This window comes from Vanellus vanellus (assembly GCF_965231255.1).
Source record: "Vanellus vanellus genome assembly, chromosome: 3".
NCBI classification, from domain to species: Eukaryota; Metazoa; Chordata; class Aves; order Charadriiformes; family Charadriidae; genus Vanellus; species Vanellus vanellus.
This window is the reverse complement of record NC_138907.1, coordinates 126136247-126149829: the sequence shown is the minus strand read 5'-3', so window position 1 is coordinate 126149829 and position 13583 is coordinate 126136247. Positions and strand designations below refer to the sequence as shown.

Genomic DNA, 13583 nt, shown 5'->3' with positions numbered 1-13583 from the left:
TCACTATGGGAGATCGAGGACTGAATTCAACTCCAGAGTCTCCTGCCAGTCCCCATCCCCATGTGGCTATGAACTCCTTTGTGATGTTAATTTGTTCTTCCAACGGAGACCTGTGGAGGAAGATGAATTATTTAGTTTCTCTGCATTGACCTAAACTCTCTGCGGAAACCCCAAGTCTTGAAGCCTCATTGCATCTTCCCAGGCACGGCAGAGTCTCGTTGGCTTCTGGTTCGCATCACGTTTGGGAACAGAGATGTGGGTCCACCGTTTGTCCTCCCGAGGGAGGCATCCTGCAGGCTCACATGCACACACACAACAACTTATGCACACACAGAGCTTACAGACACAGTCAGGTACAGGCACGTCGACAAAACCACACAGCTTTCAGCTGTCCCGCTCATCCCCAGGGCTTGGGCTGGTGCTGCGTGGACACAGTCACATTCACTCAGCCACAGAGCTCTCTGTTCAGGCACGTGGAGGAGAGCAGAGCTGCGCTGGGGCGACGGGTTGAGAGAATGCACCGCTCTGACATGGTCAGGAGAGGTGTTGGCACAGGAGGGAGAGCCTAAAGGCACCCAAATTCCCTCTAGACAGACTGTCTTGGGTGCCAGGTGTCCCAAGATTGCCATGGCTAGACTGCTTGTGTCCCATGCTGGGCCACACCATGGGTCTCTCTGCCCTACATGCCACGTACAGGCAGGTGTGCAGCTGTGTGCACTGAAAGGCAAGAAAATACATCATCCATCTTACATACTGCCAAGCACGGAGGGAATCCCATGTGTTTGCTGCAGGTCCAAAGCTCATCGCAACAATATTTCTCTCTTTAATTCTATAGTCCCACTGTATGTTCATTAGACAAAAGTCCCTTTTCTCCTCTTGAAGTTCCCTTCTCTGATGGATGTGTGTTGCTACAGAGGATCCAGGATTTGCTGGTGCTGCTGTTGGGGGAATGTCAGCCTCGGAGGGGATTTCTCTGGTATGAGATGTCTTGGGTTTAAGTTACCTCCTTAGACTTACTGCTTGTGGGGGTAACCGCACGGTGTCTTGTGGCCACTGAGGACAAGACCAGGAACATGTATTGCTCTGGGTATAATTTCTAGGGCACACAGGTGACTTTTGGCTGGCTGGAGTCTCTATAAAAATGTATCCATGATCTGTCCATAATCTATACCACAGGCAAAAGTAAGCTAGAGTACACTGGACACAATGGAGGAAGTCAACAAACGCATCTTCTCATTGCTCCTTGGGGCTGTATACCATTCAACCCACAGTCCCTCACCTGTTGGGGGGCTCCTTTTCACTGGAAATCAGCTTCCCACCTGAAATAGCCCAGTGGACCCTGTGCTCGGGCCAGCAGAGGCTGAGGATCGGTGCCCAAGGAGACATCCAGGCAGGAGAGTGACTCTGAAGAGGCAACTCCAGCCTGGGAGGAGGTAAAGGGGAAGGGAAAAGGGATTTTGCTTTGCTTTGTGGCTGATCTTTGACCCCATCATTTGATTTTTGAGTACAAACAACCACACTGGATCTGCATCCTCTCAGTTACTGTGGGGGGAAGAGAAGGAGAAGGGACTTTGCAAAGGAGCAGGCTAAGTGCACGCGTTGGGTTCAGATGGTCTCTTCTATGCAGGTCCTGTCTTCTCGATGAGCATCTCTGGGCCATCTCAGTGCCCAGCTCGGCTGCTCTACCCTGCCACCAAGGCCAGCTGTGGGTTTGCTGTTTGCTCCTGTTCCCTCTGCTCCTTTTTGGCCTCTTTTCACCCAGCCGTCAGGCAGAGAAAGCCCTGGCGCTGCCCAGTCCTCTCTCTCTTTCTCCCCCATCCTTCCCTCTTCTTCCCCCTTTCAGCACAGCGAGAACCGTCGGGAGTTGATGTTCATCTTGGTGACCCCGATGAGCTTGAGTGGCGTGGAGAGGCTGAAGGAGCTCACGAGGGGGAAGTCGCAGAAGAGGTCGGAGAGCTCGTCCCTCTCCTCCAGCTCGTAAGTGGCGTCGTTGAGCATGCGCTGGTGCAGGTGGCAGGTCTGCTCGATCTTCAGCTTGTTGATGTCGCTGCGAAGGCGCATGAGCTGCCTCGCCAGTTGCTGGTCCTGCAGGCGCATTTCTGCCTGAAACACAAGACGGAGGGCGGGGAAAGAAGAAACTGTTGGCAAGGGCACAGCAAATTTGCTCTTCGTGCTGCTCCCAGCTAGAGGCTGCACCAAATCGTTGGAAATGTAACCCACCTAGAAATGCTACCCCACTGCAAAGAACTGGGAGGGAGATGGGGGTCTTCCAAGCCAGCAATGCATCCCAGTCAAATACCAGCTCAGGATGGTGAATTTTTAGTGTTCAGGAAGCCTGTGCCTGCTCAGGTTTTCAGAAGCACCAGGAAACTGGAATTAAAGCCAGCCACGCCAAGGCTGTTGGTTTAGGTATCCATCAGCGCAGGCTTCATAGCCTCCATCTCAACCTTAAGCAAAGCCCAAATTAATTTTGTTCATAAGGGAGCAGCCACAGTGAGAAGCAGCAATTAGAGGTTGAAAAGATCAATTAAAAGAACCCTAGAGAACCCATCCCCAAATACTTGGCCTGTGTTTCCAGCCTGTATAAATCAGACCTGTCTCGTGGCAGCTGGGAACACGTTCCTCCACATCCCCCGTGTCTTATCTTGCTGGTTTGAAGTGGCTCTTGGGATGGGACCTCCATGTTCTCCCACAGGAGAGAGCACAACTATCCTGCAGGCTAATGAGCTAAGTGTTTCAGGGTTTTTTTTTCCTCCCCTGGAACCTAACATCGGAAGGTGGAATATTCAGAAGTGATGAAAGAAAAGAATTGGTTTTGTTGTTTGTTTTTTTTTTTTTTAATTCTAACTTATAATTAAACTGAAATAATATTGCCACAGGATATTGGGCATGGTGAAGGAAGGAGGTGAATACTTGGTGCAAGAATCAGCCTTTGTCTGGGGAACAGAACCAGGAGGTAGTGTTAGAACAGCAGATGCTGAGAAGACAATCCCCACCTCTCGCCCCACATGCCCCGTCACAGAAAAGCAACAAACCACAAGCCACAAAGAAAAGAGTGGTGGGAGAGAAGCTGAAGAGCTTTTAGCAAACATTGTGGCTTAAATCTCTCTGTAACCACTGGAGACAAGGAGGGAACAAAACTGGCTGGAAAACAGTCCTATGTCTGCCCTGATGCAGTGTCCTGCCTCTTTCCTTGGTGTTGCCTCCATCGGTGGACTTGATCTGGCACTGGAAGGAACTCCTTGGTACCAAGACTCCTGATTTTGTCTTGTTTGAGGATTTTTTTTCCCTCCCAATGGCTTCCTGGGTATGTGCTGTCCTCACCAACTTCTCAGTGCGTTCGATGATGCCCTGAGCTCACCTGCAGCTGCACCATGGAGCTGCCCTGACCCCAAATCCATCCTTTACCTTGCTCCTTTGATTTGCATCACTGGTTTGCTGGCTCCCTGTGGTTTGAACAAGCTCAGAAACAGACCCAGACTACACCTACAGCAATACATTAAATGTGAGCAAGGTCCTGGCATCCTTTGAGCTGAGTCCGGCTCTCACAGTCCTGAACAATTCCCTACAGGCATCTTCAGGAGTTAACACAGAGGGATTCGTCCTCAGGAGGCATTTGGGATACAGCCACCTTGTCTGGACTTTAACAGCATGGATGTGGCCAGACCGTACCAGTTTGCCTGCAGGCTTGAAAATGAGCTGTTTAGTTTACAGGTACAGATGTGGTTGGGGGGTAAATTTATTCCTGACCTGGTGGCTTGTACATGAAACTGCAGAAGGGAAAAGGAGGAGAGAAAATTCTCCTCGGGAGGCTCCGCAGGTGGCCCTGGTATTTCTACATGAGAACTTTCCAATGCCTGCTGCAACAAGGCTGTCAACCAGAGCAGCCTGGGGGTTGCTCTAGCTTGTGGCACGATCCCTACTCCTCCAGGCAATGCCTCCAAAGATGTTGAGATTGCCCCTTGCAGCATCGCTAGCCTCACAGCAAGCCGAAAGGAGCCGCTTCAGGAGGTTGAAGGGCTCAGAGGGAAGCCTGGATCTGCTCCAGCTCTTTTCTGCGACGGTCGGGAAGCCCTTTGCAATGCTGTGCTCATAGCCTAAGCTGAGAGCTGACATGAGTATAATGAAAGTTAATCCAAACCAAGCAAGGCTTTTCTCACTCTTGCACCCTGGAGGCACCCTGGGGGACCTTGCCTGGTGCTCTCAACCACCAGTTGGACTCTAGTTTGGTTGCTTGGAGAGGATTAAGTCACCTTTGTACAAATCTCAGAGAGAATCTTTCTCATGAAATCTCCCTTGAATCGTTGGCAGGCTTTTAGCCATTTACCTTCTTCACAAAACCACCATTTCCTTGCAGACCTTGGAGAACTGTGTCCCCAGAAGAGTAATGCCACTCGGCAGGTTCTCCTTCTCCCCCATGGGTTGCAGTGGAAAAAAAAAAAAAATCATTTTGTTGATATTTTTCTCCGTTTCAAAAGCAATGCTGCGATGTGACATTTTCTCAGGAAGGCGATCGTGGGCGTTATTGAACTGACCCTTGGTCGTTCTTTCTTGTCTGTTTATCAAGGTACATAAGAAATGTCAACAAATGCTTTCATTAAATGCTTTGAGGAATGTGGGATTAAAAAAACACCACCAACATAAAGGGTTTAAAAATTAATTATGAGGCCATTGTGGAGAGCGATGTGAGTTGGAGATCACTATTTTTCCCATGCAAGCTTTCCACTTTTTGACTGGTTCTTCCTTTCCTTATCTTTTGAGGAAGCCATCTTGATATCATGCGAGCTGGAAGACAAAACTCTCCAGTGCATGTACTTCAGGTGCTGAATCTCCAGTCACCCTTCTTTCCCCCACAGGACCTGCTGACTGTGGTGTTTACTGAGCCAGCCATGTGACCTGCTGGCCCACCTGTCAACATGGCAGGGGACAAGCCCACCACCCAGCTCCATTGATCACCTAGGCTGTGAGACCATCTTAGATACAGCCCTGCCCAGCTGTGCTCTGGGGCTGAACAGGAAAACAAGGGTAACCTGTTAGATGTGCACCGTCAGCCAAGGCTTTCCCAAGGGATAAAGCCCTCTTCTGTCCTCCAGGAAAGAAAGGAAGATGGGTGAGGAACAAGGCCAGGCAATCGTTGACTAAAGGATGACATGCACAATAAGGATATGGCACAGGGGATGATGGTTGTCACCGCTTGTGCCCCTTGGGAGCCTGCCTTGGCTTCCTCGAGGGCTTAGGAGTGCCTTGCATGGAGACATGAGGTAGGTCCATGGGGTGACAATTGGGCAGAGCACGAAAGGCCCCACTGTGGGCAGGAAGGGTGGTCTGTTCAGCAGGGCACGACCTCTCTCATTCTTCCCACTCATCACCGGGGCTTGGCTTGAGATAACAACACCTTGTCGTGCCTCCATGGACTTGTCCTGTTGAACCAGGATCAAAACCATCCAGAATATTAGCAGAATTTGGGTCAGAACACAGAAATCCTCATTCTCCTTCTTTTTCCCAAAGGCTCGTCACAAGTACTAGAAACATTCTATATGTCCCACGCTGAGGACCAAACCATCGCTAGTAATGATGAATGATCTCTTTTTAAAAGGAGCACTTTTGGGTCAGCAAAGCTCCACAAAGCTTCCTGGAAAGAAATAATGGGGGCGACATCACAGGAAGCCGTGGGTTTTCAGTTTACACCGTTCACGCACAGGGTCAGTCACCACAGTGTAACTCGATGCAGCAGTTCATCTGTGTGGGATGACAGCGTGATCCCACACACTCTGTGCAATATCCTGAAGAAACCCATGGGGCATGTCCAGCAGATGCTGTGCGTTTTGCTTCCTTCGAGTCTCACATGGCAAATGCAGGGACACCTTCAGGTATATCGTTCTCATGCAAACCACTTTTGAACACACTCTGCTTCTTTCTGCACAGCCCAGTTCCAGCAGGCAAAGAGCTGCCTTTCACCTGCATGGTTGGAGCACGCTGTTGGGATGGACAGGCTGCTGGTTTGAACATCACCAGCTGGGAAGAGGAACAAAACCCAGGTCCTTCCTGGCAGAGGACCTACTGCAACAGCTAGACTGATTTGGAAATCTGGACCAGAGAGGCCCAAAGTCTTATGAAACCAGGAAGGCTTTTCTGTTTGGACTGAGACTCAGAGTCTCCCAGTGATGTTTAATATGGGGAAAGGAGAGAAAGTTTTGGATGCATCCTTGCCTGTTGGCCAGTCTTAATGACTTAGCCGAAACATAGAAGTAGCTCAAGGTGTAGCCCAGACTTGTCTTTAAGTTTGCCTTAATCATATAGTTACAGAGAGGAAGACCAATAATGTTCCCATTGCCAGTGGTCTACCTCCCTGCATTGCTATGGGGGGATGTATCATCAGAGAGCACCTCGTGGGGTGGAGGTGTGGAGCTCCCTGAGACCTCTTCCCGAAAGAGAAGTGCCCCATGGACAGCTTCCCAGTCTGTGGTCCGTGAAGCTCAGGGGGATGGTCTATGAAGAAGCAGCTGCTCCCATGGCGCTAGTCCTTTTTTATTTCCAAAAGATCAAAATAAACTTAAATCTAAACTGGTGCTTTCCCAACTGAGTGCAGCCACTTGGATTCAAGCGTGGAGAAGCACAGGCCATTTATTAGACCTTTGCCAAACACTTCAGAGAAGTCAGTAAGTCTGTGTTTTGGTTTGAGGCTTCATCTTCAAAGGTGCTTGGATGCCACCCTGCCATGGCTAATTTTAGACGCTCATGCCTTCGTGGTGCAACCCACAGCCCCAGACGAGGTATCTAATCTCCTCCTTCAGTGCCTGGGTGTTACACGCCACCAAAGTCCAGCATACCTCTGCCAGCTGACACCTGCAGAGCCTGAGTCCCAAATCTCACCCTTCTTCAGCGTTGAGTTTAATCTGTGTTGACTCCCTCAGAATTAATCTTCATATTACCTTTCCTGAGGGAGGTAGTTACCTCTGATTTTTTGGTTAAATCAAGGGGTGCTAAAATGCTTCCAGGACTGGGAATGGTGTACCTGGGAGAAAACCCACTGCCAGAGGAAAAACCTGGCAGCTTAACATCTGAGTGAAGCAAACTGAGGGACATCTCAGTGGGCTTACACAGGAGAAGAGCACATCATTTCTCGGATGTTTCTGCAGTAGCATCTCTGCTACGCACATAAATGCATAACCGCCCCACGAAAATCCCTCTCTCTCCAAAACAGGGTGGCTGCACTCAGACTGCCCCTGGGGATGGCCCTACTCTATGGTAACTCCTAAACTGTGCCCCAGTTGTAGCAATTTAAGAGTACAGATGACCACTCTGGTGCCTGTGCCCTTGTCCTTTCACTGCTGTAAATACAAATATAGAAAAAATCCTTCCTGGACCTGCTATGTAGCAGAGGACTCCCATCACAGTCTCTGTCACCATAGCTGTCTGTGATATAGACTCCTTCTCCTCCTCTCCACCTCCCAACAACCACGGAGCGATCTGCAATGAGGCTCATGTCAACACTGTTTTGGCGTCGCATTGTTGTATAAATTCACGTAAGTACTTTTTCAGCCAATATCAGCATCCCAAATTGAGATAATAGCAGTTAATATTTAATAATAAATGTCTGACCAACAGGACATAGGTGTTTTACGATTTCCCAGGAGAAAGCATCAGACATTTGTGTCCTTTTTCAAGAGTCTTTCCTGCCTTCTGGCTCACATACCTCAGTTTTCAGTGCCAAATATTGGTGAATTTGAGATGGAAAACATATCTTCCTACTGGGGCAAAGTCAGAACTGTCCTAAGATGTCTGAGTTTATAGCAGAGTTTTGTTCTTTAACCACATTTAGGAGGGAGAGGACTTTGAGGGCTCAATTTTAGAACTTTGTAAGCATTTGTCATGGCAAATTTCAAAAACAAAGAGGAAAATACAGTCTGACCACATTGATCCTTGGGTTTGTCACCCTACCCGGGCTGTTGATGGCTTTACTTTCAACATTGATGAAGAGCAGCCGCACTTGACAGCGCAAAGGCAAACACAAGGGCAAAGAAGAGGCAGGAGGAATTGGGGAGGGAAGTGCTCCAGCCCTGGGGCAGTTCAGCACATGCTGAGTGCTGCAATTTGCTCATACACCTACACAGAGCCTCTCTCAGCACAAAAACAAGAGCAGGAGTTTGCATGTCTGAATAAATCAGCTTCTCAGGGCCAGATTCTCAGCAGGTCCCAGCTGACGCGGTTGGCTGGAGCTCAGTGGGCATATGTCAGTCCTATCAACCAGGGCCAGGACTTGATGTGCAGAATCAGGTCCCAGGACAGGTCATGTGAGGTGAAAGACCAAGAACAGCAGATGCACAGGAAGACTTTGGGTTTGTCCTTGGCTTCTGAACAAGAGGAGCCAGAACCTGGCTGAACCTGAACCAGGGACATGAAGGCAAATTCCTTGCAGCATTGCGTGACCCCTTTTGCATGAAGTGGGAGTGATGCTTCAGAACTAACAAGTAACTTTAAGTTTAAAGCTGGGCACTCCTGGACTATCACTTCATCAGGCAGCTAAACCATGCCATGGCCCATTCTGTAGCACCGTGGCCAAGGGGAATTTTGGGCGTACACACACTACTAAATTCACTTTGCTGCCTCTACTGGTTTTGGCTGGGAGAGAGTTAATTCCAAAATTGGGTGGTCCTGTACAAATTGCCTGTTGAGAACCGTCCCCAGCATGTGCAAAGTCCTGAAGGTCTAACTGTTTGGCAGGGTCCTAACTGGTACAAGCCAAAACCATGCTGGGGCCATGCTATTGAAATAACCCAGCCTAAACACACTGGTAGCTCTGATGAGGGTGGCACAGTGTGGGGTGATGGACCTGTGTGCCCCACATCGTTGCGTTTCATTCAGTAAGGACAAGGGCTGGTGTTCTTCTTTCCTGAGTAGAAATCTCCACATACACCAGCTTTTGCCCTTTCACTGGATAGACGAATCCGACATACTCTAAACTGACTTCTCATGAAGGACTGTGTAGAGTGAAGAAAAATTCACCCTGTAGCAGAGGACAGCGTGGTGGAGGCAGATTTCACACCAGCTATGACTAGGGGATCATTTTTGGATGATCTTCAGAAAGCTGCCAGGGATACTCTCACTTGATTGGGACAAGGCTGGGTTGCGTGGTGCTCCTAGGTCTATGGTCTCCCGCATTAAACTGGACTAGAAGGATTGATAGCCCGCTTAGGGTGACGTTACCCAAGATCTTGGCAATGTGTCCTCATCTTAAGAAAGAAGGAGCAGAGGCATTGAAGCTTCTGTGTTTGACTCTTGGGTCTCATGCAACATGTAGGTCAGGATGGTCAAAAGACTTGCTGGACTCTCAAGTCCTGAAATTCAGCGTATTTTGGGTATCTTACGGCTCTGGGTGCTGCAGGATGAGTTTGCTTAATTACCATAGCAGCAGAGCCTGATTCTTTTTTCTGGTGCGTAGGTGCTGCTCAAACTGAAGGTCCACTCTCTCTTCCTGCAGGAATCATCCTTGGCCCCATCACCTTTGGGTCCATCATCAATAAACCCTGCCTGCTCTGGGAGGACCAGTGCGGTGAGCAAGGTTCTTACTAGGTTTACCAGAACTCAGCCATGAGCCGGTACACCCTTATCAACGGACTGGTCTACAAGGTGATGCTGCTTGTTAACTTGACTCTCTGATAAAGCAAGTAGGTCTTAAGAGAGAGGGTTTTGCTCTGGTGCCGGCCCCTTGCCTGGCCGCCCCAAGCAGAGTGCTGTCTGAGGGATGCTGCCCTCTCTGGCCTTGGCTCCTGCCTTAGGTAAATGTATAACCTTTGGTGTAGTCACATCCTCCTCTGAAGCCTTCCCAACTTCTTCACTATCACAACATGGGGATAAACAAGGAAAAATCCTGCTCACGTTGGGATGTGTGGAAGCTCGTTCCTTTATTTGAAAAGAATCTGGGTTTCACCCTTGAGATGTAATGTGAAATGCATCTTTTTGTGCCAGCATCCTGTGATGCGATGGCCTCGCTGTGTTCTTGCTGTTTGCTGGCAGCTCTTACCCAACAATAGTGCCTCCGACATCGCTATTTAGCTGTGTGGTCGGTCAAATACATGCTCTCTCTTTTGGGGAAATTGTTCTAAATTACAGGAGTCACGTCCAGATCCAGAAAAGACTGGTATAATTAAGAGGCAGGAAAATGGAAAGTGAGGAACAATTAGGGTTTGCTTTGCCCTTTTTCTTCTTTAATTTAAACTTTCAGTTTTCATTGGGTGGTGGTTTATATACCACACCCTAGTCTAAAGGGTAGAACCGGACTCTGAGACAATTTATACCTCCATCATGGGCAGAAAATAAAGAAAAAAACCAAACCTTTTAAAATCTGGGGCTCTGAGAAGGAAAATCTGCTTCTTACTGTCGTTGGGCATCTTGAGACTTGTGAATTTAAGATTGCATCACAGATGCAAGCACAGGCCCAGATTCAGGTCTCAGATCTGGAGCTGAGATTCTCCAGAGCACTGAGTGATTTTAGGAGATCAGCCCACAAACCCTTCATAACAGCCCTGGATTCCTGAAAGCACTGCACTTGCCTTGTGTAAGCCTTGGTCCCGGGAAACGTCTCAACCACCAAACCTGTGACATCCAGAACTATTTCTGTAAATAACTTCTCTAGACACCAATCTAGCTGGGTGAATACAGCAATAAAACAAAAAGTTGACAAATAAATGTTATCTGAAGCAAAAGTCACAGAAAATTTTCAAAAACTATTACCATAGAATCATAGAATGGTTTGGGTTGGAAGGGACATTAGAGATCATCTAGTTCCAACCCCCCTGCCATGGGCAGGGAAAACTCCCACCAGCCCAGGTTGCTCAAAGCCCCGTCCAACCTGGCCTTGAACACCTCCAGGGATGGGGCAACCACAGCTTCTCTGGGCAACCTGCACCAGGGGCTCACCACCCTCAGAGTGAAAAATTTCTTCCTAATATTTAATCTAAATCTCCCGTCTTCCAGTTTGAAGTCATTCCCCCTCATCCTATCACTACATGCCCCTGTAAAAAGTCCCTCTCCTGCTCTCCTGTAGCCCCTTTAGGTACTGGAAGGCCGCAATAAGGTCTCCCCAGAGCCTTCTCTTCTCCAGGCTGAACACCCCCAACTCTCTCAGCCTGTCCTCATAGAAGAGGTGTTCCAGCCCTTTGATCATCTCCATGGCCTCCCCTGGACCTGCTCCAACAGGTCCATGTCCTTCTTATGTTGGGGGCCCCAGACTGATTCATTGTTGTGCATGAGAAGTTTTCCTCAAAGACTTTCAGTGCTTACCAAAAGCAAAGCATTTGAGCAGGAACATTTTCACGAGCGCATCTGAACTGCAAGCCATGTCCCAGCCCCCTGGGACCCTGTTGCAAATATTGCTGCTGTCACTACAGTTGCAAATGCTGGTGGGACACACAGGCAAACCTCCAATTAGGCAACAGAAACAAAGCCACGTGACATGAGTTGTTTCCAGTCACGTGAGCCAAATAATAAAGATTTTTCAGTCCAGTGAGGAAAAGCGAAGGATCACTGGGAAGTGTGGTCTTGGTGCCTGCTTCCCCCTATGCTTGTGAAGGGCACTGGGGCCCATCCTCCAGCCCTGAAAACAGCTGCCCTGATCTGGTCATGTCCATCCATAGACCTTCTGTGGCCTCCAGAAAAGATGTGCTGCATCCACGTTGCCTCCTGGGAATTATCCCCCAGGCTGTGCTGACTCCTGAGCTGGGTTGGGAGCTGCTTGGGTCATCACTAGTTGGCCCAGGCCAGATTTGTGCCAAAGATCGTGACAGCAACACAACATATTTTTCCTACTGTAAGTGTAGCATTTTTGTCTTGTCTTCCTCTCTGTGAAACTGCCAGTTCATAACTACCAGAAATAAACGTACGTGTAAGATAGGGCCCAAGGTTGCGATGGGAGGAGGATACAAATATGGACTGGCTTCTAATGAAGCAGGAGCCCACAGACGATAAACCTTTAAGAGCTGGACAAGGAGGGGTCTGAGGTAAGGTCCTGGTGTCACGCATACAGCAAAACCCAGAATTTTATTCATTAGATATTACATGATCAGAACAAGGGGATTCCAAACAGTTTGAAACAAAGGGAAGCACTTGGTCTCACCATGCAGAAATGGCTGGAATGGGGGAAGCAGGTTACCACAAGACCTTATAGAGAGTTATGAGATAAAAAAAAAACCAAAAGAAAAAAGAAAAAAGAGGGAATTAGGCAAAGATTCGGAGGTTAGATCTGCTAATGACTGTTAAACGCAGTGATCAGCATACAGTCTCCAGCTGAGAGAGTTCCCGAAGCACCAACAGCCACAAGCTGCCAGGGCAGATCCAGGGGATGGATCTAGTCATGCTTCCTTCCTACAGCCCTGACAAAGCTTTGCTTCGAGATGCTCATCAGAGAAGAGCTATTGCACCAGCAGTGACCACGTATTCATGGTGTATTCTTACCTGCTGCATGCATCTGAGTGTTGAGATATAATTAGAGAAGAAAGAGAGGGCGAATTGCTGAAAAGCCCTAACCAGTGCAAGCGATCATATTTCCCCAGCCTGCTGGATCCCAGCAGGGATGCTGAGACTGGCCCAGCTCCTTCTCTGAGGTGATGGATGCTCTGGCATTCATCTTTTCCCTTCCTTGGGCTGCTTCTGCTCCCGCCAGCCACAGAAAACGCAATGATTGGTTATTGCTTTTTCACCTGGGGCTGAAAGCAGGTAGGAACAAGGATGTTTCCTCATTCTTTTTTTTTTTTTTTTTCCTCCCCTCTTGAAAATGTGTGCTATTTAACAGGGACAGGAAACCACTTACCAATTCCTTTCTGAGCCACGTCAAAGCTTCATCGATGCTCTCAAAGCCACCTATTCTCCCTGAGGTAAGAGTCACCTTGTCCTGGGCAGGGGTCCCGTTAAGATGCAGCTGCACCTTCCTCAAGGGAACAGTCTCCCCCATGGCCTTTTTGGTCTCAGTTGCCTCCTCCTCCTCCTCCTCTCCTGCTGGCTGGGGGCTCTTCCATGCCTGCTCCTCCAGCTTCGCCTTCCACTCCAAGTAGGACGGGCGCCTGGTCTCCAGTCTCAGCTTCTCCGTCAATGCCTTGAGGCTCCTCAGGTGGTCGTCAGGAGGAGCAGCACCTCCAGATCCAGTATCTGCGCTGTCTGGAGCCTCTTCTATTTGGATTTTGGGTAGAGACATCCTCTCTGGGAGTCAAACAGCATAGGGGTGTGATGGAAAGGGCCAAGGATGGAGGTGAGAAACCCTCAGGGCTGGACCAGCTCCTGGGGCGTGACAAACAGCCCCCCGGAGGACAGCTGTGGCGGTGCTCAAGCACTGTGCCAGCCCCGGATGAACACCTAGAAGAAAAACAGAGGATTGGTTTCCAGTTTGAGAAGGAAAAGGGAGTGAGAAGGGAGAGATGGCTCTTGCTGCAGCAGAGGAAATGAGGGCTTTGGGAGAGGCACAGTGCCAAGGTGCTCCTGGGGAGTGTTACCTCACCTCAGCTATCTGACTGCTTTTGGGGCAGGAACAGACAGGTTCTGGCTTTTAGGGAAGCTCTGGTTACCTACATCTCCGGTCTTAATTCAAGGGG

General features: G+C 49.1%; 1 protein-coding gene across 1 annotated transcript; it reads right to left on the bottom strand.

Annotated features, from left to right (window-relative positions):
* Positions 1 to 1839: 1839 nt before the first annotated feature.
* Positions 1840 to 13261, bottom strand: FAM167A (family with sequence similarity 167 member A; the record flags this gene model as incomplete). The annotated part of the gene is made up of 2 exons (XM_082481783.1): positions 12809 to 13261; positions 1840 to 2103 (listed from the first exon to the last, which is right to left on the bottom strand). The coding sequence occupies exons 1-2, from the start codon at positions 13187 to 13189 to the stop codon at positions 1840 to 1842; spliced, it is 645 nt and encodes a 214-aa protein (XP_082337909.1). The 5' UTR covers positions 13190 to 13261.
* Between the last annotated feature and the right edge of the window lie 322 nt (positions 13262 to 13583).